This window comes from Anoplolepis gracilipes, chromosome 17, assembly GCF_047496725.1.
Source record: "Anoplolepis gracilipes chromosome 17, ASM4749672v1, whole genome shotgun sequence".
Taxonomy (NCBI): Eukaryota; Metazoa; Arthropoda; class Insecta; order Hymenoptera; family Formicidae; genus Anoplolepis; species Anoplolepis gracilipes.
The window spans coordinates 4,859,200-4,887,008 of record NC_132986.1 but is presented as its reverse complement, the minus strand read 5'-3'; the positions used below and the strand labels follow the sequence as shown (position 1 = coordinate 4,887,008).

Sequence of the window (27,809 nt, the reverse complement as noted above, 5' to 3'; positions counted from 1 at the left end):
TCCCGTTTCTCCTCTCCCATACCATCCTTTATTACATCGCGCGCATATCACTTCGTTTCGCCATCTCACCCCGAATACACGCACCATAACCGTGCACGTATCGGCGCAATATCCGCGAGCTGGATCGCGCGCGCACATGTGATGCCGATTCTGACCCGCATACGGAATACCGTATTACCATCCGGCCCAATACGGCCCGTTGGTTACCGCGTTGGCAGCATCGGCCTTTGCAGCTTTGTCTCGACGCATCAGATATTACCAGGATAATGCGTCCAGCGGACCGCGGCCTTCCATATCCACCCCGCGCGAGGAGCTAGCACTCTCCGTGCTACCCTCTATACTATAGGCATGTGCGTACCATCGACCAGTCTTTGCAATGTGCACATGCGCGCATATATGCACATATACAGGCGAATACGCACGTATATAGATATGTAGCAAACGCACGAGCGCGGAGTGAAGGTGGAATCGACGCCTGTTCCAATACCGGGGACCGGCCGTCTCGGTCGTCGCGACCGAATATTCGGAAGCTTTGTTGCTGCGGTTGCAAAGCCACGACACTCAAAGGCAATACGCGTTCACGTCAATGTTAATTATTAATGGAAGCGAGTTCTACAATGTCGAAATGATATATTGCTGTCTGTTATCGAGTTAGCAGAAGTTAGGGAAGAGTGTTAGCGGTAAAACGAGACGGAGCGTGGACGAATGACGTGCTGTCGTATGACGTGGCGTGACGCGCGGAAGGAGTTAATTCTTAAACGATCAAAATGGAATTTCAAATGAATGAAAATGAAGTAATAGAAATAAACGGATATTTACATTTACGTCAATGTAAATATAGGATCGTTTGCATTACGAACGCGATATGTAAACTGCACGACGTAGTGAGAATTTTTTTATCCAGTGAAATCTATGTTAAAGTTATAACAGCAAATGTTTTTTACTTTATTATAAAATCAAATAAATGAAGGATATTAATTTGAGAGATAAATAAAAGACGTAATATTCCTATATTTCTCTCGCATATTTTGTATTTATATAAATCATACATTTTATTATCGAGTATAAATTTCTTAAAATATCTACATTATCATGGTGAAATTTGAATAAGTAATACGTAGAAAGTTTAAAATTTTTTATTACTTGTACTCGCATAAAATATATCATTACTTAACGAAACCAAAATTATCATTCGCAGCTGATTAAAATTTAACAAAAAAAATGTCCAGAATAAAAAATATCATTTTCTAAAAATTCTTTTGAACATTCATAAAAATGTGGTTTCATCAAAAATCACGCAAAAACGTGAAAATGTAAATGACTCAAGTTTAAAAACAATAAATTGAAATGTTAAATAAAAAAGTGTAAGATGTAATATATTGACATTTTTGTTTTAAATCTGAAAAAGATTACGCAGAAATTCTCTTGTCAAATATTATTAAAGCATATATAAAGTGCACGTATCTGCTATGTCTTATCATCGACTCTCACGTGACAAGATTTGCATTATATTTCTCGGAACAATGGCTCGCGATGGAGGCAGCTGACTCATCTTATATATGCCCGGATGCATAAAACAAAATGCGCATATCTGTCATGACTATATTATGATATCATATGTGTATTCGAATAAAAGCTATCAGCGATTTTCTAAGAGTATGTTGAGAATTCTGAAGGTTTTCGTATTGCTTTTAAAAAATATTTCTCCACAATAAAAAGTTGCAGATATATCTTCTTTTTTTTTTCTTTTTTTTTCTTTTTTTTTATTTCAATTGCAATTTACAATAAACATGCATCAAAGTTATTGAAAATTTTTTGATTTGTGGTATGAATAAAAGACAACCGACACAATTGATTATTAATAGCTGCATTCTGTTGCTGCGCGTGATAGAATATAATGGATATTGTTATCATAATAAAAATCAAAATTATTTGTATCACGGAACTGTCATTAACGAACAGACATCTCGTAAAAAGCATTACATTACATTTGTATTTGGTAAATATAGTAGGTACATCCGGAATGGCATCGATCGCAATGTCATCATGTCGAAATTCTAAAAAGGCTCGATTTCATAAACTGACACCACTCCATCAATCGAATCCGTTGATATAAATTTCTATAATTTTGACGATATTGTTATTCCTATTCGCAACATTATCTCATCGAATCAAGTATACGTATAAAAGTTGCAAATTGACAGACAATGTAATATAAAAATATTTATTCCGCACACAATAAGATAAAACAATCGAGTTCTATATAAATATTGTCACCAATCTGCATCTTGTTACTCGCACGCGTATTTCATGCAAACGTGTTTTATTATATTGTATACCTAGTTCACATATTAGATTAGACCGCAATCTCTTGCATTATAATGAAATGTATTCTTCTCTCGTTGTATTTGTCATAACAATAGTTAATGTCAAGTCCAAAGTTTAACCTAGATAAAATAGAATTTTGCATGAAGAACGAAACAAATAAGACCGTATTGTCGTAGATTTAAAGTGATTTAAAGTGATATAGATTCGAGCGTAATTAATGAAATAGAACGTTCGCGCTGTCGCCTACTACTTTAAAAATAAAATGAATCGTATCGAGAGATCGTATAATGTGTACCGGATTTAAGCGAGCGGCCACTAATTGCGAGAGGAATTCCAGTCGCATTTAAATCGGTTCACTACGACAGATCTAATTTCTCGGCTCATCCGTTTTGCCCGCTTGATCGTTCTTTTTCGGGGCTATTCTTTTCTCTGCTAATTCGGTTCTGCTGGCCAGAATTCTTCTCTTAATAAGCGTCATTGTGCCATTGGAGAAAAAAAGAACTAATATAAACTTAAACTCTCAGTTAATTATACATATATATATAAAACTTAAGTTTTAAACTATATTATTTTATAAAATAGAAACATTTTATATAAGTTTATTTAAAAATAGAAAAAAAAATTAAATCTATGTACTGCATAAAAGGAAAAAACATAAATTATTATATTTATTTTCATACCTCCCTCTTTGGTACACGCTTCTGCTGAAAGTTTCTCTATCATTTTGCACATCTCCGGAAACTCATGTTTACTGAATATAATTATACGAAATATATATATATATATATATATATATATATATTAATAGAACTCTCCAAGTTTTAACAGACAGAAGTTATTTGAAAACATCTGGGAATAACAAAAACTTACTCTTTGTGAATATTTTATTTTATTTATTCTTTTGTACGCATATCGTGTCGTTGAACAGCATTTTTTTCCACGCGAAAGCTGCAGTTGCAACGAATATAGAAAGTAGAACGGTATTATTTGCATATCCTCGTAGTTGTGTAACATTTCATTTCAGGATGACCCACCGAATTATAAATACTGAAATATATGTATTCAGAAATATATATATATATATATATATATATGTATATATATGTTTTTAAAAAATATATATATTTATATATATGTATATATATATATATATATACTGAATTATAAATATACCTATGTCCGGAAAATGATTTTTAAATTGCATTAAATTATTTGTGAGAGAGGTTGGTCACAAAATTAAATAATACATCAACGAAATATCGATGAAAGCAATCAAATTAATTTGCAAATAACTCTTCATTATCGCTACTTAAAATTATTTCTGTTTTAAAGTAGGTTAATTATGAAGTTAATGAAGCGAATTAAATGATTTTAAAGTAATTCTAGGATAGTGGATTAATATAAAATAAGGCGGGGTAATAAATACGGAATCGGTTTTATTCAGTTCGATTTTTCTGCCTGGCAAAACGTAATCAAATATTACGATATCTTTTAAATGGATCGATATCTGCAAACAGTATCTCGATAATCGAAAATACGATTCATGAAAGGTACGCAGCGCGCGATCACGAACTCTAGAGGCGTTCCAACTTTCAGACCGGCGCGAGTAGCGGACACAAGAACTTGTTAGTCCGCGTGTCGGAACTTGTATTTTATTAGAAAAGTTATACCAAGGATTAAACGCGATTCACGACGAGGGTAACCATATTGGGTCGGCGAAAACGGGAAAGGAATGTGTAATCGCGTCTAATTTGACACTTGCCCGTTATACGCTATTAACTCGCGACATATTACCTTGATCCTTTACTACTTTCCATACCGTACATCATTCTGACATCTGAGGAGTTTAACATACTTAAATATCTATTTCCCGTATTCTATTATGTCTACATTAATGTTAAATTTTCCTTTTACTCGAGTATATTCTATTTACTAAATCCTTCTTAAATAGATACTCTTATCGTTTAGGTAATTTTTATTCAATCTATAGTAAAGTGTAATTTTTCAACAATCACTTCTTCAAAATGTTTTATATATTTATAATTATTTGAAATTTTTAATACAAGAATAAACGACACAAGAGAGTCGCTATATCATTTCTGTTGAAATCCATCTCTCGCCAGATGATATGAAAACTTTAATCTTACATATTTGCAATATGTACTTTAATTCACGCGAAAACCAGAACACATCTTTGAGCCATTGAAAACGTAATCAGGGGAGCGTGTAACATTCACGTACTTCCGGGAGCATCTGCGCTTCGAAAGTACGGGACGGGTGGTGGTGGACATGAAAACTTGGCCGTCCTGCCGGAAAACTCGTATTTTATTAGAAAAGTTGCCCAGCGAATTAGCCGAAAACATGACGAAGGTGAAGAAGGTATAAGAGCCGGAAAAAGGAGGACTGGCGTCCGCGTCGAGGAGAGAGGGGTGGGAGGGGGAGGGGAGGGGAGGGGAGGGGAGGACTCGAGAGTCGGTCGGTGCGGTATAGTGTGTATATATATGTGTGTGTGTGTGTGTGTGTGTGTGTGTGTGTGTGTGTGTGTGTGTGTGTGTGTGTGTGTGTGTGTGTGTGTGTGTGTGTGTGTGTGTGACGCTGCATGGCATGGCGTGTAAAAGCGCGGGGGAGGGATCATTACGTTTCAGTACCCCTCTCTAGAAAACTTACGGATCCTGGAGGCCACTCGAGCGGCGCGCGGGCGCGGCCTTAATAAGCGCCTTAACATCCCGTCTATAAATTTTAAGCGATGTAAAATTAGCGCGAACTCAATAGTAGATAGGGGATGGGTGGTGCCACTCGTTTCTCCCTGCTCTCTTTCTCTTTTCCTTCTTACCTTGTCTGTCCTTACTCTAGCCTCTCCGCCGCTCCGGCAACCCTGAATCTTCCCTTAAACTTCGAAGAATAATAGGTTCCGACGTTAGCCTGGCTTGGCTCGCTCTCGCAACAGCGACTCTTTATTCATCGTCACAGGTCGTCGAGCCGATTCAACCAACCAACCAACCAATCAACCAAGCCGAAGCCTCTCGTTCCTTGCTCTTGCTATTTTCCAAAGTCGTTTATTAAGGGGCGCGTTCGAGAGAGAAGAGAGAGAGAGAGAAAGTTGGAGGTAATTTGACTTTGAACACGCGAATAAAATTGGGTCTGACTCGGCAACGCTCGCGTCTTCGAAAATGATGTAAGTGATGTAAGCGACGTGAACGGAATAGTTGACCGCGCAACTGATTGTAGAACGGCAGGAAGCAGACATGATCGTGCGTCATGCCATATCCGTATTGTGTTTTACGTCTCGTTCGGTTACTCATGGCCATTTCGTGAAGAATGACAGTAAGAGTCGGCATAAGTCATAAAGTATCCGCGATCATTTCGATATACACCTCAACCAGCGGTTTCGATGCAATAACGAAACACAAATATCAAATTTGTCAAACTTGTATTTGCATTTATTTGTTTAAGAAACAACTTAAAAATATTTCTTACATTTTATTTTACGTAATTTATAAATATAAATTATTCAACTTGTAATATTTTACCTGATTTATTATTTTATATTCTTTATTTACTTTCTCAAAAATATTAATCTTACTTAAAATGTTACTTAAAATAAGAACTTTCTCTTGAATTTAAAAAACATTTTCATCTTCTTTATTTGCTATCCTTGCTATCTCATCTTTCTCTCCAAATATAGACTACTAGAAATAATCTAATGATACATGGAACATATTATTTCCCTGCAATGTAAAAAGCGTATTTTCAAAAAAACGATATTTTGCACGGATCTAATCACGCAAATAGATCAGAAACTTTCAGAAGAGAAAAAGGATCTGAAATCATACTTGAATTGGTCTTCTAGAAATACTCTTCAATTACTTTTTTAGACACTAAAAGATTCTAAAGCCTTTTTTACACAGTTGCAAAAAGTTCTGCCCATCTAGGAAATCCTATTTCGTCTCGCAATACGCGAGATGCTTATGAGAAATCGCGGAAGCGACGAGGGGGGATGAAGTAAGTGATGCCAGAGGATAAGGAGAAGAGAGAAGGGAGGTGCACAATGCACAGCCGAGAGATCTCTCAAACGCGCGCGATTTACTTTGCAAACGACGACGAACTCGGCGAACTCGGAGGCGCCCTCGATACGGCTCTGCCGTCTGAAACTTGGCCAATAAGCGGTGAAAACAAGAAAGAGGCGAGCCCCCAAGACGAGAGATTGCATAAACGTAAGCAGGCACGTTAGTGCCATCAAAACAGTCGAATATATTTCGGGGATCGATGTCACTATCGATTGTGTATTTTTCCTCCGCGCTAAACGACATCCTGTGTTTCCATTCTCGCGCCTCGGCCGACAGGACGACGGCGAGAGGTCCGAACAGGATAATGCATCACGATGTTCGAAAGGACGGGCAGAGGCAATCGCCGTAGAGTGCCGGTACCGCTGTAAATATTGCACACAAACCGCTCTTATTCGCCTGCGGTAAAGTCAGAGTAGCCGCGATGTACAGCTCGCACACTCGATGAGCCTGAGAGTGTTCTTGCTGAGAAGTACCGAATCGAACTTTTGCTTCTTAAAAAGAATCGATACCTTTTCTATAGTATTTTGGATCAATTAAAGGTATTATCGAAAAAACATTGTAAGCAGAGATATTACAAAAACATTTCAGCTCTTTGGTCTCTCTTAATTTTTATATACATGTATAATCAAGCTTTAAAGACTATATCTATCTAGAAAAGATTTATATACAGTGATTAGTTGTGCGACTATGGCTAAAAGTAAAAGTAATAAAGTATATAAATCTCTAAATTTTTTTAAAGCAAAGAAAGAATTAAAGAATGACGTAGAAGCAGAAATGTATGTATAATAAAATATTAATACAGATTTACAATATAACGTATATAGCTTTTGTATAATGCATTAATTTTTTTATTAAATTACTATGACATTAACAAAAAAATTTTCCGCCAAATTTAAGCACTGATATTTAATTATTAATGTCCAGATTTTTCACAATCGTTTTATTCCAACCAGAATGAATTATATACATATATAGTAATCGGCATACTATATTCGAACAATGGAACTAAAAGGCAGACTGTAAATATGCCTTATTGTTAGACCTACGTCACTCGGTCAACTTGAATTATTGTAGTTCTGCGACCATTAGGAGGTTAAAACTCATTGTCAGCTAGCAACTCAAGACCACACGCGGCCGGGAAATTTAGCTTTATGACACTTGACGGGGAACAATTGTGAGAGTGGACGGTGCGATGGTGGCTATAAATATTGCGCAAGCAGATCTTGTCGGGCCGATGAAATTGCCGCGCGTGTTTCCTACGTAGCATGCGGCGAGGATGTTTGCGAACCGCGCGCTTCGTTCGCGAGATATGAAGCCGGCGCGGCGGAATGGGGAATGTGTTGGAAAAAAAATGCGGTGAGGAAAAAAGAACGATGCGCCGCGCATTGAGGAAGAGTAGTAAAAGCGAAAGAACAAAAAGAGCGAGAGGATGCGAGCGCAGCGGTCAGTGGCGTGGCTCCGTGAATAATATATAAAGCTCGCGTGACTCGGCTCTTTATGACGCAACCGAACGTATCGCATTCCATAGCGTACGCGTGACTGCAACTTTTCACACACACGCGCGCGCGCATACATACACGTGCATGTGATTCCAAAAAATTCAAACATCAAGTCGCGGAGACACATACTATGAATATATACGTGAAAAACGTCGCGGTATCTCTGAAAAGCCGTCCACTTTGTTAGGCAAAGAAAACAATGGCGTCGGTGAAAATTAATTATTCTCCAAGTTTCACGGTGTTTCGCGGCGCAAAAGGAAAGAGAGAGAGAGAGAGAGAGAGAGAGAGAGAGAGAGAGAGAGAGAGAGAGAGAGAGAGAGAGAGAGAGAGAGAGAGAAGGAGGCGAATACGTTATGAAGGAACGCAGATGAACGTGTTGGTGCCAGTGACATCTGAGAAAATCATGTCGCCTACACGACGCCGGTGGGTTGTTGCTGGCGTCATGATTTTGCTGGGCGCAATTTTGCTCACGTACTACTGCGAAAACGCGACGAATCGTGATGCTGAAAATGCGTTTCACGATATCACGTTTTCGTGTCCCGCGTTCGCGATATTTAAATAAAATAAATGTCCGCGCGAAAGAAATCATTTTCAATGCAGAAGGAACGTGGAAAATGCAACATGGATAATTATTATATTAATACAGTTTGAAATGCAGCGCGAATTATACGTGACTCCTCATTTTCGACGAATTATTGGACAAACTTGCATAATGCGATTACTGAATTATACAGGGTAGTTTAATTATTCTTGATGGTACAGTTAGTATTTTAATTCATTTTTTGGTATTAATGATAATAGTTCAATTTTGTGAGTGTAACGATTTATATGTTATTAATTATATATTTAAATTTTATAATAACAGGTGTATCTGAATTTATATTTCAAGTTTAATAAGTAAATACTCTTGCCGCAATATATATTTTATAACTCATCCTTAAAAATTCTTTAAAATTTCATAGATGCGTATTTCGAATTAAAGTTAAAATCTAACTTTTAATATTAGTTGCTTAAAAATATGACGGAATAGTTTTAAAATAGTTGACTTTCTAGATTTAACTGGAATGACGAGAAACAGTCGGATGTATAGAAACTCGTTTATTCGGTATTGAACGTCATACAAATTTTTTCGCGCGATAGTATCGAAAACCCGGGCAGATCCGCGCTGAGCCATACACACAACATAAAAAACAAGAGCGAAGGAGATAACGGAAAAAACGAGGAATGGAAAAGAAGTGTTTGTAAAACCGACGGCAAAAAATAGTTTGGCAAAGAGACAAAGACGGGGCGTGAGGGAGACGAGTGTGCAGGACGATTTCATTCCTAGCTGTAATACTCGGAGAAAATCGAGCGATTCGGATTCGTTCAAACCCACCGATCGACAAAACCAAGCGGAAAAATAAATGTTCCACCGCGTTCCGCGATCGCGTGGATCTTTCCACGAATTTAACATATGTTCCATGAAATCACGAACGCGGCCTTGCCGCACCATTTTGCCGATAACTTTTGATTTTAGTGCACAAAATATATTGGATATTTAGCAAGATTGAACTGTGAAAAAAAAGAATTGACTCGCAGAAAATTACAGACATTATTAAAATTTAGAGCAACTACACAGCTCGAACAAGATATTACTCCATTGATGCTAATTCTCAATTAGCATTAATTTTTTAGCTCAACTTTTAAATTAATGGGAATCTTTTGAAAGTTTTATAGAAATTTTTACAGAATTTTTGATTTTAAAAAATTTCCTTACTAAAATAATTAGAATAAAATATCAGAAAAACTTGCACGTGTGTGTGCGCCCGTGTGTGTGTACTATGTACATTGAAAAGGATAACATTTAGTTGAGATTTTGTTGAAGAAAAGCTCGATCTCAATCGGCAATACGTTCTCGAAGTACTAGCTTTTCCACACTGGACATTGTATTTTGCAAATATTTGGCTTTACAGATTGTAAAGGATAGAGCACGTAATAGAAAACAGAATGAACGGTAGGAAACAGAGCGAAACAAGTCGCTTTCATTGCTGCGAAACTACCGCCTTTGTCGTTTTCGCCGCGATTCAGTTCGAAAATAAATAGATACTCGTTGCGATTTTCAAGGATTTCGTTAACGCGGGTAGAGAGATTATAAATTGGAATGCAATGAAAAGTGGAATATTGGGCTCGATACATTTATATTTTACCGTTAAAAGGCTTATTAATATCCCACTTGGATTTTTAATACTTGTTAAAAGCTTCAAATTGTTTAATTAGTAGTATTTAAAAATTTCGATTATATTCATCGATATGTGGTAAATGAATATCGAGACCATTCAGTATTTTCAATATTATCGAAGGTATATGTATAGAATATCAAATATCAAGTCATGTAATAATTTGCTAATGCAAAACGTAATAGATAAGCGAGATGTCAGAGAACAGAATCGGATGTATTATATAATATGAAAAATTACAATCAATGTATCTTTCAGATCTTGTCACTTGACATAACAAAAGACATACGATTCTAGCGATCTTATTTCATTTACTTTACCATATTATTTTGACAGCATTTTACGTGACACATTACACTAATTGATTGCAATTTACTATTTTTAATGGTATCTGCAAAAATAATTGGAATATTTTGAAACACGATAACAAATTAATAAGATAAATATAAATCTGATCAAGTATTAAGTTTACAATATCCGAATATTCAGAAAATAAAACAGTCTAAAATAACACCGACATCGAAACTCATCTATTTTTTTATAGCTATTAAATAATATTATATAAATAATATAAATAATGTTGCACACTTTTTTTATTTATAATGTTATATCAAATTATCTTCTCTGTTATATAATTTAACACTTTGTAATATATATATATATATATCGTACACTATTTTCTTTCTCTTTAGATTTATCTATGCGATTAAAAGCAAAATGTAACGCTACGCGCGTCAAATGAGTCGCCGTAACATTTATTATCGTGCAAGATTGTTCCTTCGACACAACGCAACTCGATCTTACAGTATCATAATTATCTTGTAGGTCATAATCGTTACGATGAGAGTGGGTTTACCACATGATTGCACATCCCTTGTATGTTCTCTGTACGTTCTTCATAAATTATCTCTCTCCCGCAGATTCCTGTACGTGTATCGTCCGGTACATCCGAATAACGTGTTGCGACTGAAATGACATATTATATTGTTGAGAACAATACGTGAGCATATTCGATGTTGTGCAAGCTTTATTGAACGTTGCGTGACAGCAGTCATCTCTGTGTATACGCATCTGTATACGCATGTTACGCCACTGGGCGCGTAAACACACACGTACATACGCCCACAGCGAACAATGATGAATTAGGCGGCTCCCTATCGAATATCATTCGTTTCACGTCGGGTCGGGTTAAATAATCGCGAGAATGTTTCAACAAAAGCTTTACGCGTGCGCGTTGTGCTTTTACAAATTGAAAATATTTATCTTCGATTTTCCCCGCCGTATAAAACATAGAGGAGAAAAACGTGTGGCCCACTTTCTTCATATATTGCCGCGCGTTGCATAATTCAGCGGACATCAACGGACGGTAGAAAAACAGTTTGAAACCGCAAATTACATACGAAGGACTCATTAATGAACGGACCGGGCGAGCGTGACGAGCTCTCGTTAAAATCGCGCTCGACGCTGGAGGTTCTCTGGCAATGGTATCGACACGGTAGACCCAGCTGAAGCACACTATGTATCTAACAAGTAGACCACAAAATCGCCGTGTTGCGTTTACCTGAGTGGAATTAAGTTTCTGTTTGCCTATTTATTACCGCATCACGCGAAAACGACCGGACAAATGTTCGTTTAAAGTGGAAGATACATTTGGAGTATATTTGGTCTGACTTAAAATAGGTTGAACTACTTACAGTGTACAGGAACTTCAATTTTCGGGGCTCTTAAACATGCGTTTCTTTCACAAAGAACGAGAATGTACAATATATCCTTTTTTTTTTGTTTCTCTCTTAAATACTGAAAAAGAAAAATGTTGAATGAACATCATTGTAGTTACAATTTATTTTATTAATTCAATAACGTTATTAATCAAATCAATACGTTACATTTATTAATGTTATTGAATTATTAAAATAAATTTCAACTACGAGGGAGTTAAAATTTTATATATATTATGATCTCGAAAATTAATATTAAAAATATTATGAATTAATTATGAATTATTATTAAAAATATTTATTATTTATTGCAAATATATTTATTACAAATAAATCAAACCTCGTGCATTATTTTCTATAAAAATGAATGATTTTATATTTTCGATTATTACGCATCGTTTGTAAGTAACAATGAGATACGATTTTTCTCTATTCGATCGATATATAGTGCTTTCGAACTTTACGTCGCGAAAATGAGAGTGCCGATAGAAATCACTGGCGATGTATCACGTCGTCGAGAGATGCCGATTGAAACATCGACGTCGCATGAAACATTTCGCGTTAGCTCGTCTCTTTGATGTTTGCGAATTTAACACTTTTTCATCTCCGACACGGCAAACTGAATCCCCGAGTGGACTTCGAGAGGGCTTGGTTACATTCAATGCGAGGCGTGCAAATGACAGGTAACATATGATACTATACTAATTCGTTCGGAAATGATGATCGATTTGATCTGAAACTTTATCGTTTGGTGAAACTTATCAACATGGAATGACGCGTGTTAAATCGATACTCCCGAATCGGGATAAGTTATGTGTGGCACCGTAGTTTAGAAATGAAAAAAGAATATGTGTGTGTGTGTGTGTGTGTGTTACACAGTTGCAAAATATTGGTCTTTTAGCTTTGAACTACACGATGAATAGAGATGTTCTGATTTCAGGATATTTAAAAAAAAAGCGAAGAATAGTTTTATGTTTTTATATTAAATATTAATTTTATCAATGTACTTTTTTCATAGATAATTTTAATGTGTATATATGTGTGTGTGTATGTGTGTGTATGCGTGCGTGTATGTATATGTTCGTGTGGGAGTTTATAAAAGTTAAAGTAATAATTATTTTTTTTATGAATGAGATATTTAATAAATAATATTTTTCGCAGACTAGAAATTTATTACAAAAGTTTTTTATGTAGTTCTTACTTTACATATATAACGCTTGTGTTAAGTATAGTGTACAGTTCGAAACATGTTTCAGGACTCGTAAATAGAATTCCGATAACGGAACACGAGTTTTAAATTTACCGAGATTATATACATGATATATTGCTACTACGAATCAAACTTGTTACAATAATAAACTCTATATTGAACAGTAAAATTAGAAAATATGTGGAAAAATGTTGTCAATAACCGATACGTTATCGATTGACTTTAATTTTTCGTGTCTTTACAGATAGACGTATATACATTTAAGATAAAAATAATTGTTACAATCACATAACACGAGTCGGTTATTTCTTACAATCTTTCAACTAATTACAACCTCATTCTTCTTATCGAAAATATATTTCTTGGGTTTCTAAGGAAAATATTACTCACTGTTTATATTTTATAGAGTTATGATTACTTTTAATCATCTATCTTAAATTAAATGGCATGCTTTTTTTAAAATTAAAGAGAGTAAAATTATATAAGAAAGAAAACTTAAATCCCACATTTCTATTGCTTAAAATACACTCATATTTGAAAAGAATAATATTTCTACAAGTGCAGGAAATAGAATAATGTAGAATAGATAAAATATATCTACTTCGAATTTTCTAAATTTTATATTTACTATAATCTTTTTTTATTCTTTTTGGAATTTCTTTAGACATTTGATTTAAAAAATACATGAAATGTTCAAAAATTCTTTCAGTATTTTCGGATCAAAGTTCGTCTGTAGTATACATGATGGATTTTTACTATGGCCTACTCGAGCCCGAAGTTCAAGCAGCTTTTCCCACGGGAACGTTGCCAAGGAACAGGAGGCACGATTTCACCAAAAACCTGCTGCTTTCCTCAGCTATCTTCGTCAAGGGCTATCGTGTCGTATTATATAAAATGTTGAAGCTTTATAATAATCATAAATTTCTTTTCAAATTAAGTTTCATAACAATTTCTTAATTGTTCATATTTTTAGTTAGTAATACTTCCGTAACACTTGCGAAACAATTAATTACTTACTTTCTTTTTTATCATATTACTTCTCAACAATTTACGGTCATTACTTTCCCACTGACACGAGGCAAAAAATACGACTGGATTTAGAACTTCCGCAGAAAATTTCCGATCGGTATCGAGGAACTTTGTAACTCGCATAAGGAGCGCGAGAAGCGTTCGATACGGAACTTCCATCCGACCGTATTCTTGCACGAAGACTACAAGTGTGTCGCGTTATCGGCAAGTTATTCCTGGCTTTCGGAAGCTCTTGTAACATTTTACCCGAGAACCCGACCATAAAAATTAACTTAACGTCTTGCAGTAGCGTTTCCCAGAGCGCACTATATATACATAATGTAAAGGGCAACGATATATACAAATAGATGTAATAAATCTTAGAATTAATTTTTTTCATAGAAATACATATCAAAATAAATCTGTCTCTTCCTAATATCGTTATTAATATATTTTAATTACGATGCAATGAGTGTGCACACTTAGTTGATTTCGCAATTACTTATTAACCATTGCACTAAATATACAAAAGTACATTAGGACTCGATCTTCGCAAATTGTAACATAAATCAAATATTATGTAACGCCAATATTGGCACGAGCGACGTAACCGTATTTCCTGCCGTGACACTTTGTACCTATAGAAGCCGACCGTTTTCTCGGCCCCGCGATCCGATAAACAATTAATAAACATAAATTCTCTCGAAATCGCCGATAGGACATGCTCGCTCGCTCGCTCTGTGGCGCATAAAATCGTTATAAATTCTTTTTTACGAGGCAGAGTACATAAAATTGCGCCGAGTCCCTTGCGATTTATATCCCGATGCCTGGCGTCGTCCTCTGTTTGCGCGACGCTTTGGTCGTAAGGGCTCTACCGTTTGTGTCTCTCTCTTTCTCGAACTCTTGAAAAGCGATCGTTAAAATACAGTGAGAGTGTCGTAAATCGCCAATCATTATGGAATCGTGCGCGATGCTTCGAGAAGGAAAAAAAAATAGGCAAGGCTTCAATTATCAGTCAGAATAAGTTGTCCTATCGCAATAATTCTTTGGTCAATAATCTCTTTCGTAACGTATTAAGAGTAATAAATACATTCGAAACATAATGGATGTCTATGTGAAGATGACTGTATTTCTCTTTCTCCATAAAATTCCAATTTAAAACTGTCAAAGTGACAAGAGCGCGGAATAATAGCGCGCGATTTGACATTTATTTACAGATCTAATGTTTATTTGAAAAATATCTGTCCGTAAATTTTAAAACTAAAACACACGATTCTACTCTTTTTAATTTAAAACAAAAACTTTATCACACATAGGAAGAAGAATTACAAGTTGAAGTTTTTTATGCTCTCCAACATTATAGATCTTTTTTATAGAAATATACGTATATATATATATATATATATATATATATATATATATATATATATATATATATATATATATGTGTGTGTGTGTATTTACATTTTATATATGCATTTTTTTCGTTAGGATTTTCTAGGAAAAAAGCAGAGGATAAAGCGTACATTCGGTCGCGCTATCGATGCTTTGCAATGTTTGTTCACGGCGATTTCTCTCTCGTATTTGCGCTTGCGGCCCGGATTTTAGGTCGTCCCTGTACAGTTGAAAATCCGTATGTGTGGCTCTGATTTCGACTTGGAAAAGTCCGGAGCGTATGACCGTTGGAGATAACCATCAGTCACAAACATACACGCTTTTCGCGTATGTGACAATGTAACGATCGATCGAACAATTCGATGCTCGGGAACAGCGTCGATGATGATAGTGACGACGGTGAAAATTGTGATGACGATCGTCGTCGTCGTCGTCGTCGCCGCGGCGCCGCTCGCGATAAATGCATTCTGACGAATGTGGTGTCTGACGGAAAATGATGCCGATCTGGGAATACGGCCAACGATTGCAGATAAGTCGCCTGCGATTTGTCGATTCTCGCACATTTTGCGAAAAATTCAGCCCGTAGATACTGTCATCCTCGATGTTGTGATAACATCTTTGCAATGCATCTTTTTTTTTTCATTTCGCTTATCAAACATTCTTTAGGCTTCAAATACTTATTTTGATATTATTTTTATTTTATTGTTTGTTGTGTATTTAAATATTGAATATTAATTGATATAATAGGTTTTGCATTTTCGGTTAGAAAGAACTTGAAATATGTTGAGATGTAAGATATCTAAACACACATATTAGGAAACACATCATATGAAATCAAGAACCGCTATTGTCAGAGAAAATTCCGAAGGCGATGTAAATTCGACGATACTGATGTACATAATTTGATGACGTATCTCAGGCAGGCGTGTCTAATACACATGTTTTCTTCAATAAAATTTGATGGATGAAATTTAATGCGAAATAGAAAATTCTGCGGAATGGCCAAGATGGAATGGTCTCTCAATTCTCCTCGATACACGGTAACAGGGAAACGATGATGGATATACCAGCGGGTGAAATCCATTATATTATCCGCGCGCGACAAACGCGTCCGATGCTGAGAACGCGGATTACAGCTAAATTTAATATTCATAAGAATAATGGCAAGCACTTTACACGGTATCGATCGATGTCAACCGCTTGTTCGCCAGCAATCGCAGATTTGCCGCATCTCGTCAACCACGTCGCTGTTTGGTTCGATTCGGGTCTTTATTGCCATTTTTATTCCGATTGCAATTCAGACATTATCGATCGGCGCCATTGCGAAATCCATAAGCCGATCGCGCGGTTTATCGCCCCCATCCCGCTCACTTGATCCACCCTCTCTCTCTGGCGCCGACTAGTGTTTTGCGATCGGCGATTAACACCCCCGTCGCTATCGACGCCGCCGCGACGACATCCGCTTTCGTTCCGGCGCCGCGTGCGATAAGTCATCGCACAGATGTTGTGCTCTTTCCCCCCCCCCTCCCCTCCCCCTTTTCTTTTTTTTGTTTCCGCTGCTTTTGCCAGGTGATCGTTTCGCCGCGAAGCTTTTTGCACGGAAATTAAAGCCGAGTGACAGGCGAAAGTACAGTATGTGACATTGATGATGTTTTAAGGTAGACTTTCAGATTAGATTGACAATCACGATGGTGTGACTTATGACGGATTTCCGCAATTTGTCTGAAAACGGATGGCATTAAAGCTCTGACGGCGTTTTAAATGAAATTTTCGAGGTTTCATGCACGACAAGTGACCTGGAAAAAGCGTTGCAAGTGCTGAATTTAGTAAATGCGATGCTGTTACCAAAAAAAAAAAAAAAAAACGTTGCGATCTAAAAATTGTAATATACATATAGCTATGATGTTAACGCAACATCTTAAATATAAATCGACATCTAGAATCAATAATATGTAAGCAATTAATATTTATGAAATGATTATACATTAGTTTTTTTATATCTCTTTTTCTTTTCATGCACTTTGCATGCAATTTTTTAGGCTTACGCATCGTTTCAGTTATCACATCACAATGAGTTGCATAATTAAACGCGAAAATACGCGAGGCGAAATGTAATTTATGTCACGCACCGTCATTTTGTACTGCCGCTATATCTACGCAAAAAATTAGCGGGGTATTGAATGCGTACGTAACCGCTACGTGCGAATATTAATGCTTTTTTAATATCGGTTCCGCCCAACGAGACTCTCATTTGAAATTTAATATCGGACATTTTTTACGCGCGTATATAAGTAGAAATATATAACTAGGATAACATTTTTTAGAGATAATTTTTTGTTCTGATATACACGTGTATATATATATATATATATATATATATATATTTGTGTGTGTGTGTGTGTGTGTGTGTGTGTGTTGTGTAACTTTTGCACTATTTGCCAAAGAGAGCTCGTGGTTTTGCTTTCTGTCGTGGTGCCAAATTATGTAATAATGCATGCCGTACTGTATAATCATCGCGTAACGCATTCCTCGTTATTATGATGAAAGCTTTTGGGGCTATCGGTTTTTACATCTAATTATCTGTTCAATATTACGCCAAAACAATTTAAAATATAATTTTATGATGATGAAAACTTTTGTAATCTAAATTTTTGTAAAATATAAAAGCGAATGCGTATACATGTAGTTAAGGTTAGATTTATTACATCCAAATTTTTATATCGAGCTTAAATCACCAGGTGTAGGAATTTTTCGCATGCAATTATTATACTGTACGGTTTACTAGGAACAAGCACGATCGCTATCATTGAGGTAAAGTTGTATGAGTTAAGTTTAGTTGAATTTAGTTAGCTAGGACATAGCCCGATCGATGAAACTCCGGTAGCATGTAAACATTCAAATATTTCAATGAATTGAAATTACGAAAATACGAACTTGTTTATTTAATTTGTTTCTTTTGAATTATTTTGTATTATTACAGTCTGCATTTTAATAGCTACGTTTATTTGTACGTAATCAATTTGCATGCTCGATTCATAATAATTATCGGCGATACACTTAAGAATTTCTAATAATAAATTGTTGAAAATTGCATTTTGTATAATTTTGTGGATAGGTTTTACGTAAACAACTGGAATATTACAAATTTAAAGGGTCATTTTCCGATATTGCTCGATGAAAATATAATGTAAGCTAACAGGTCTCTAATAATAATAAAACTGAAAATGATGTTGCGAGGATGTATATGAATAGAGATCATAAAGTGAGTTTGTGATATACAGATGCGTTCTAGATTATATCTCTAGATAAACAATTTTCATATATAGATACTTTTTCTCTTGTTTGAATATAAACCGTCTAAATGTTAAAAACAAAAAAAAAATTTTAAATATTAAATCACACGTTACATACACAAACAGAAAATTTCAATAAAAAATAAAAGCAATGTTTTATTTAAATTACTCTTTTACGTAAATCGATAACATAAAACGTTAAAATTAATAAAAATTCACGAATATGTAAACGAATTATTCAGGATGATCAGGATGTCAGGCTGGTAGAGAATTGTGTCATTTACGTTAGTAGCATTACAATTTACAAATATATGTACTCATATTTCTCTTTATGTTACCGCGGAAAATAATGTTAAATTCTGTATGTTTATTCTTCTTTATTTTCTTAAAATTTTTATAATAAATTATAATGTTTAATTTTAATAATTAATTTAATTAATTAACCTCACTCTTACTTCCCTAATCCGAAATCGCACAAGGTCCCGTCCTGTGTAACAGGGATTTAATTCCCTTACCGAAAAGAGACCACGGAACGAATGGCCTATTGGCCTAGTAAAAGAGACCTTCGAGGACTATGACAGGTTAAGGACTCTGTATAGTTTGTTCGAGTCGAAAGCGTCTAGAGTAAGAAGCGCGTTTCGACACGGGTAAGTCGCGTCCTTCCACTAACTCATCCTTCCCGAGTCTGGATGAACACTCTTTATATACGGAATCGGATGATCGAAACGCTTCTTCCTCAAAAATCGAACCAATTATGTGCCGATTATGCGAGTTGTTATGATTCGTCGCCAGTGTGGTGGTATTAGACACACAGGGTCGTTTTAGACACACTTTAATTTCGACTCTCTAGACAGTAACATCGAGGAAGAGCTCTGCGAACAAACAAATATATACAGTCGGAACGACCGGCTCTCACAATGACTTACGGCAGATATATCCACATATGTATTATCGCTTATAAAAAAAAAGATTCTATGCAAAAGCATTTTACATAATACAAAATTATATTATATTAGTTGTTATATTATATAATATACATATATACGTATGGATGAGGCGAAGCGTGGCACAGTAGACAGCGTATCGGTCTACTAAGCCAAAGGTCCCGGGTTCGATCCCCGGGTAAGAGCAGAAAAATTATATACGCTCGCTCTCCTCTCGGAAGGACGCTGGCAACCCACCGAGAGAGTAATCTTGCCATGAGCACTTCTCTACAAAAATTAGCCGTTCGGAACCGGCGTTAAAAATTGTAGGTGTAGAGTATCCCATATACGTGTACTATCCGCGTACGCAATCATGTATAATGTATATGAAAAAGAGAAGGCACCACGCCTCTGTCAAGAGACGATGGACTGAGGAGGAGAGATATGTCTGGATAAATAATATGAAAATTGATAAACAAAATTTCTAGAAATTAAATATATTTTATACACAGATTACAGTAAATATCCATGATATTAAGTGATGAAAGTCGATGATTGTAACCAACTATCATTGCATTCGATTTGAAGTGATGTTTCGCAAAATCTCTCTCGTATAGTACACCTTTCAGTGCATCGCGTTTGCATTTTCAGTCTTGTTGAAATACGCACATTCACGCGTCATGAATTGAAGCAACTTTTCGACATTCGTCGTCGAGCTTTTATCGGTATATACGCGTGTTGAACATTTTATGGGCGTTTCTATTTTATTGGCTCGCCGCATAAAAACGGTTAGATATTCAACGACAATTTCTGTGTATTTGGTGCTTTTTATTTCCTTTCCCTCACTTCGATCTTTTAACTATTTTTCTTCCTTCTTTTATTCATTGCTTCCTCTTGCGCATCTTGTTACGAACGAAATTTTCCAACGAAACTCTCGAGAACATTCGCTTTGCTATCGAAACCAGTCGACGGAAAACATAATTCATTATAGTGTAAAACGGTTTTCCCGTAAAACCGATCACCCGTTACACGGAGAACTTGGGATAATTCGTATAATTATATCCGCGCGATTCGACCAAACGATTGTGGTTTATTTTGTCGATGTGCGGAAACACACACTCATGTTCCCGTTTGAACTATACGCCACGAAGCCGCCGTACGCACAGCGGTTTGACGGTAACAGCATTTGACGCGCCTCGTCGCTTTATTAAGTTTCGTGTTTTAAACGAACGACATCGGGGAATTACGCGCGCGATTTGTCTTTTCGTTCCCCGGCCATCTGCATAAATTGGTTCGTGCCTCAATTTCGCATTTGACATTAAATGCGGTTAACTTTTGATCAAATAATAGCGGCCAGAATTAGATGAGAAGTATTATATAACTCATCAATTATGGAATATAATTTGGTTTGGTTAAAAGCATAAATCAAACATTATTTAAAGAAATATTAGAAAAGTAAGAATAGCATTTTTATTATTTCTTAAATAAATAATACTAAACTGTTCTGTGAATTTATCAATTACTTTTTATTATGTCGAGCACATATTCCACAATTGCAGAAACAACTGTGACTTTTATAATTATACAAAACGTTAATTTTATTTGTAATTCCCTGTGATTCTTTATCGTACGTTTTTAGTAAAAAACTTACGGATTTGTACTACTCGAAAAAGATTTATAAAATCGTCGCAGTATACGGTCGGTAAACGGGCCAAGAGTTGAATAACAAATTAAGCAGAATAGGGTGTAATTGTAAATTGGCACAAACTGGAAATTGTTATAAGAGAAAAAGCCGACAAAGTGACGAACAGAGTATATGTATACGCCACGAACGTCTTGGTCTTGTTGAAAGTTAACGAATGCAGAGTAGCGGCTCGTTAACGAACAGAGATTCTCTTCATCTTGCTAGGTTCGCACGGCAGGAAAGGAAATATCTCGTTCCATCTCGCCATTTTCCTTCTCTTTTCTTTTTCTCTTCAAACTTGCCGCTCTTCGGAGGCTTACGAAGCGCTCTCATTAGTATAATTTTTTCGCAACGCTGCATCGACATGAAAATTCGATTTACGCGTTAAATATCTTTTAATTTTAATAATAAATTAATTGTTTTTAAGGAAAGAATGATTTTCAAAACTGCGCTTTAGAATAAATGGAAAATTTTTCATCCGTAATTTATTCATTCGTAGAAACTCGATAAAATGTTACAATTTACTGATGTTAATTTATATATTTCAACGTTAACAGATTTGTAAAAAAGGCAGCATATAGCGCGAAGATGCGCTTCTACTGGATTGGGAATGCACAGAAAACTTTGTTTAACATTCAGTAATTTACGCCAATTCAAATTGTACATACGCGCTTCGTTATAAAAGTTAACGTGGTCGAAATTTTGAATTTTCGTAATGAATCTTGGTAATAAATCATTAGACATGTGCACAAGCTCATTTATTCTTTTCTCTTTTTCTCTATTTTAGAAAATATATTATTCAAATAACACATGTAAATTATAATTTTTTGAGGGAATAGTATAATTTTTAAAAAATACAGCAACATATACACCTACGTAGTATGCAAAGAGTACAAATATTTCTCAAACCACGTTATAACTCTTGTGCAAAATTCTGTTCACAACTCTGATCTAGTCGGAAAGTAAGAAAAATAGCGTAACATGCGAAGCAAGAAAAATAACTGTACGCTGTATCGTTCAGTCCGATTTCGATAACGTGTTACGAGAAAAATATCAACGATAGTACTTGCGCAAGTCGTCCATCGGCTGGCTGACTATACTTCACGTGTCGACAAGTGATATTTTCATCGTTTCTCGAGCGACAACTTATGTCGGAAGATTAATCACCGCAACGCCGAAGCGGTGGGTCCTTTCTAAAATATGTAACTTTGCGAAAGAAAGAGAGTGAGAGAGCCTCCGTACGTGCGCGTGCGTGCGTGCGTGTGTGTGTGTGTGTGTGTGTTTGGTGTGTGAGTATGTGTGTGTGTGTGTGTGGGTATTACGAATCGTGCTTATTGCGCTCGCAATTTAATCCCGCCGCGTAGCAGCAACCTCATGTGCGATAAGTCATCGCCTTGACAAGTAATATTTTTATATCGTTTCTGAAAGTGACGTTTTTCGAGGGAAGATTAATCGCTCACTGTCTAAAAGACGGAAAACTTTTCCTTTCTTTTCGCAACGTTTGACACTTGATATTATATCGAAGAGGTGAATATTTTTGAAAGCCGAAAATATGTACCACGATGAAAGACAAACTATTATAGTAGAAATTATAAAATTTATTTATCTTGTTAATGGCTGGTTTGCTGAAGCCCATGCATTAGCAACATTATAATATGTTTATTCAATTGAATATTTTTATTGACCTTTTGACTTATTGAATTTTTTTCTTCTTTGTATTATAGAATGAAAATTATGTAAAATTTTTTACTTTTTGAATATATATTTTTTGTTTTCTTATTGAAATGTGTATTAAAAGAGGCTTTATTTCTTTGTTACAGAGGCATCTTACAGCAGGGCAGGAAGAATTACGAAGAGGCAATTTTGAGTTATCAACGAGCCATTCATTTCCGGCCTTCGTTAGCTCGTAAGTCTTTTAATTGCATCTCGTTTTCCAACTTTAAAAACCACGTAGCGTCGTCGGTTTCGTTAGCTCTCGAACTCTATATCGTTCGAGCAACTTAATATTTGAGCACCATTAACGTTTATTTGATGGATTCGCTTTATTACCACCGATCGATCGTTGAAGGATTCTTAACGTCACGAAAAAATATACGCATCAGTAGCATTATCACGGGAAATGAAGACGAACTGTCGTTATTCGATCCATTTTACTTGTTATATATATAACAATCCCCCAACGTGTTTTTATTTTTAGTCACTCAAGACACTTATCCTCTAATTTTTCTCGTTTCACTATGGCATGCTTTCGACTATTTTTACGATCAGTATAATAAGCTTTACTGTAGACACGTGTATTATCTCACTGCTATTTTCTCCCTGTATAGTTTGCTTCTTATGTAGTAAGTCCCCTCGGGTCTACGTATACATCCGTACTTACGACTAGAAGCTGAGAGATCGGCTCGCGTCCTTAACGAGCCGTCTTTTACCCGGGAGACCCAATCTTTATGGCCTTAAACCTGAGGGCGAAGTGCGCGTCGAAAAGGACCCACAAGAGGCGAAAAGGAATAAAGCAAGCTCAGAGAAAGAAAGACGAGCAGCTCGTTTGTTACACGTATATCCCTCCGTATAGAAGAGTATATGTACGATCCGCGATTTACTTCAACCGACATGGGAGCGGTTCGTTACCGCGCGCGAGATAACTCGTCGCGTTACAATATCGATTTTATGGCTCCTTCACGTGCCATTCCGGGTTCTCTCGGTCCCCAGATGTTTTTCCTTCGTAAAGGGTGATACCGCTGGTAGATCCGCGCGGTTGGAACGACGGGCACATCTGCGACGAGAAACGAAACGCAGAATGTAGATTAGATTTCGACGCCTTGCGCGCACCACCGCGTCCCATAAGCATCTGCATTAATTTTAATGACAGAAATATTGAGCGTATATTTGAATTTCAATATTTTATTATGAGAGAAATCTCGAGAAATGTGATACTCTAATATTAAACATTGAGTAGTTATAATAAGTCAATTTTAACAAGATTTAAACATTTAAAAATATTTTCACAAACCTTATAGAGCGAAAAATTCAATTTGATTTTATTTATATATGTATGTCAAATTTGAACAGTTTGAAAAACTTAATTTATAGCAGTGAAAATATTGATATAACTCAATATTTTTAACTAGAAAAAAAAAATTCATTTTGTAGGCACAAAAATATATTTGAAATTTTGCCCGGTTAGTAACATGGTACATATCGTGCGACAGATTAACAATGTCACGTCTGATTTATCAGACACATATCGAGAAAAGTATTAGCATTGTAAAGAATAACTCACAAACACATTTATATGCGATATATGTATATATAAATCCAAACAGATGCGATACCGTCAAAGAGAGGTATAATTTTGTATAAATTTATACGCGGGCGATTTGCATGCGCAATGAGCTTCGGCAAATGCCGGGAAAACGAATATTTACCGTACCACGAAGTATACAGTGCGAAACAGTGGCGAATTTGTTACGCAATACCGTACACAATACCACGTACGACGATTTACTTTGACCGATGTGGAATTGGTTCGTTACGAAACGATACTTCCGCACAGTACAATATCGATTTTATTGGTCCTCCATGGCACATACCACTTTTCTGACCGAAATGTTTCCCGTCCGGAACGAAGTGAAACGATCCGTATAAGCGCGATCGAATTCGCAAAGCGTCTATACATTGCAGCCGGAAAGGAAAACGGAAGCAAACGCGAGGAAAGCGCGGTTACACGGAAATCGTTCTTCTATATTAACATGTTTTATTTTTAAACGGAAAGGTTTCCTGCGAGAAACGACCATCTATCTAAATAAAAGATATTCTACCGCAAAAGTTCCAATCTTATTTATATAAAATGAAAAGAAACGTATACATAATAATTTTTTTTCTTTTCTTTTTTTTAATTTATTTTTTAGAAGAAATTATTTCTGTTTCTGTTTGTAATATTTTTTCTAAAACATTTAGAAGAAGATGCAAGTTTATATATATATATATATATATTACAATTAATTAATATTTTTTATTTTCTGTAAATACTTTATAGATTTTTTTAGATTAATGGCAATTATATTACGCGTTTATTTGGCAACAACCTCAGATCTTATTTGCTTTGATTCAGCACGTTTGACGTTGGCACATAATTATCTCCAAGAGATTGATACAGGCGAACGGACGGATTTATGTACACATTGAATTACGTTAGCGATTGATCCCGTTCATCCTAGTCAAATATTAACGAGTTTTCCTAAATTGTTTGTCGTGCTCAGTATACTTTTGCAAGTGAAAACGAAAGTTTCGACAATGTTTGCAAAGTTATCTATATATCGCCCGTATTTAGCGGCCAGCATTGCGGTTTCTATTGACCAATCAAAAATGAGCAATGCAAACAATCAACAAATGTTGGTTTAGTTACCAACTAACAATATTGACATGTTCTCTCTCTCTCTCTCTCTCCCTCTCTCTCTCCCTCTCTCTCTCCCTCCCTCCCTCCCCCCTCTCTCTCTCCCTTTCCCTCTCCCCCCCTCTCTCTCTCTCTTTGTCTGTTTCTCTTTCTAATACCGCTTTAACAATATTTTCAAGCGCGTAGACATCGTTAGCAAGTGAATATTAACACAATTAAATGTCTTTACTCAATGTACAATACAAACAGATATACAGAAAACACGTGCATGTATATAACACGTGAACGCGAAACTGCCCCCATTTTGCGCGTTATACGTCACGAGTATCCATGCCCTATCGATTTTGATAGCGAACTAATCGGTTAAAACTACCCTCTCAACGTGAGTAATGGCCGATAAAAGTTGACAGTTTAAACAGGCTTAAAAGTTGCCGGGAAAGTTTACTAATGCATCAGCTCGACTGTATTGTCGGATCAAAACGTAATGTAATATCTTAGATCGTAAGATTGGAATTTATTACGGAACATATACGAGCTTGTGACAGCAGTCATAAAAAGAAAATAAGTATCTTTTTGTGATACACATTTTGACGTAATATTTCATTTTGGTAAAAATAGTGTATTTAAGTAAAATTCTTTTCCATTATTAGAGTAGAATTAAGAGCGTGAAATATTTAAACTTGTGGTCAATATCCTTATTATTTTTATTTTGAGAGAAAAAAACTACTAATGTTTGATTTAAACTTCTAAAAGTATTCGTGTGTTGGTTACATCACGAAAGTTTTGATTTTTATTAGAATAGAAGTTTTAAGAAAGTTATATAAAATTCTTAGTTTTTGAGGATATTAAGATAAAATCCATGAAAACAATGATGTTGATACATTGAAAATATCCGAAATCGTGTACACAGAAAGCACAACTTTACTGTTACGTTTGTATAGAAAAATATATTTTAAAAGAAATATCCTTTATGCAAGATTTAGCTTATCAATTAATGCAATTATCAATAACTTATCATTAATTTATATATAAAATTAACAATGAATTAATGTTAAATATTTGATAAAATTATTAAGAGAAAAAAAATATATAGAAATTTTTATTTTTTTAGTTTTATTATTAGAAAATATAACAAATTACTGCAATCATAATTTATCATTTTCTTTTCATGAAAAAAATAGAACAGAAATACGGAAAAAGAGATACGCTCTTTTGTACTTTAGGATTATCTAGGACTTTATTGAACGTTAAAATTTAATTAAACCGCAAGGAGCAATTAAATAAACATGTGGCTTAAATATATCGTGAGAAGTTAAACCGCGTTTATGGTTATGCATTGTTGTGCGCGAGGATGAGAATGGAAAGCGCGTTGTGTTGGAAATTTTTGACGATTATCGCGCAGGGAAACTAAAAAGCTTACTCGCGTATGAAACTTCTCCAGGGAAACGACCGCAATTGCATGTGCGCGTTATAATGTTTAATTTTATAAGGTTGCGGGCTAACTTTGCCGTTGGGAATAAAAAGCTAGGAAAATTTTATTAAATTAATTAGGGGAATTATTGCTCGAAACATAAAATGATTTGCATAATGTTAAATCGCACTTCATAATGATGTTTCGTTATATGTAGATTTTATACTTTATAAAATATAATAATAATTATATATAATAAACGAAGATCAAATAATATGTGTAACACCATCGTTTCGTGGAAACTCATCAATAATTGGTTCAATACTTTATTTTCAATAATTCTATAGTTTTTGATAGTTTTATACAAATAATTTCGACTGTTAAATCAAAGAAAATGCTCAGAATAAACTAAAATGTCAGCGTCTCTTTTTATTCTACGAGATTTTTTTTAGACTTCCAAAAAAGTATAGCCTTAACGAGTTTTACTTTTTACAAGCAAGAACAAGTATTGTATATAAAATAAAATAATCATTAAGCACTATTAACAAATTTTTTGAATAATATATTTTGTTTGAAAGACTCATATTTATTTATATGTGATATTAGTATACATTAATTCCATTGATATCGTTTATATTGTTTATGTATATATATATATATATAT

General features: G+C 35.3%; 1 protein-coding gene across 4 annotated transcripts in view; it reads left to right on the top strand.

Moving 5' to 3' along the window:
- Nucleotides 1–27,809, top strand: part of Tmtc2 (Transmembrane O-mannosyltransferase targeting cadherins 2) — a 291,042-nt gene that overhangs the window by 228,160 nt on the left and 35,073 nt on the right. For all 4 annotated transcript variants that reach the window (XM_072909084.1, XM_072909086.1, XM_072909087.1 and 1 more), the window contains one exon: nt 23,162–23,247. In XM_072909084.1, the coding sequence (XP_072765185.1) occupies nt 23,162–23,247 (86 nt within the window). The remainder of the gene's footprint in view (nt 1–23,161; nt 23,248–27,809) is intronic.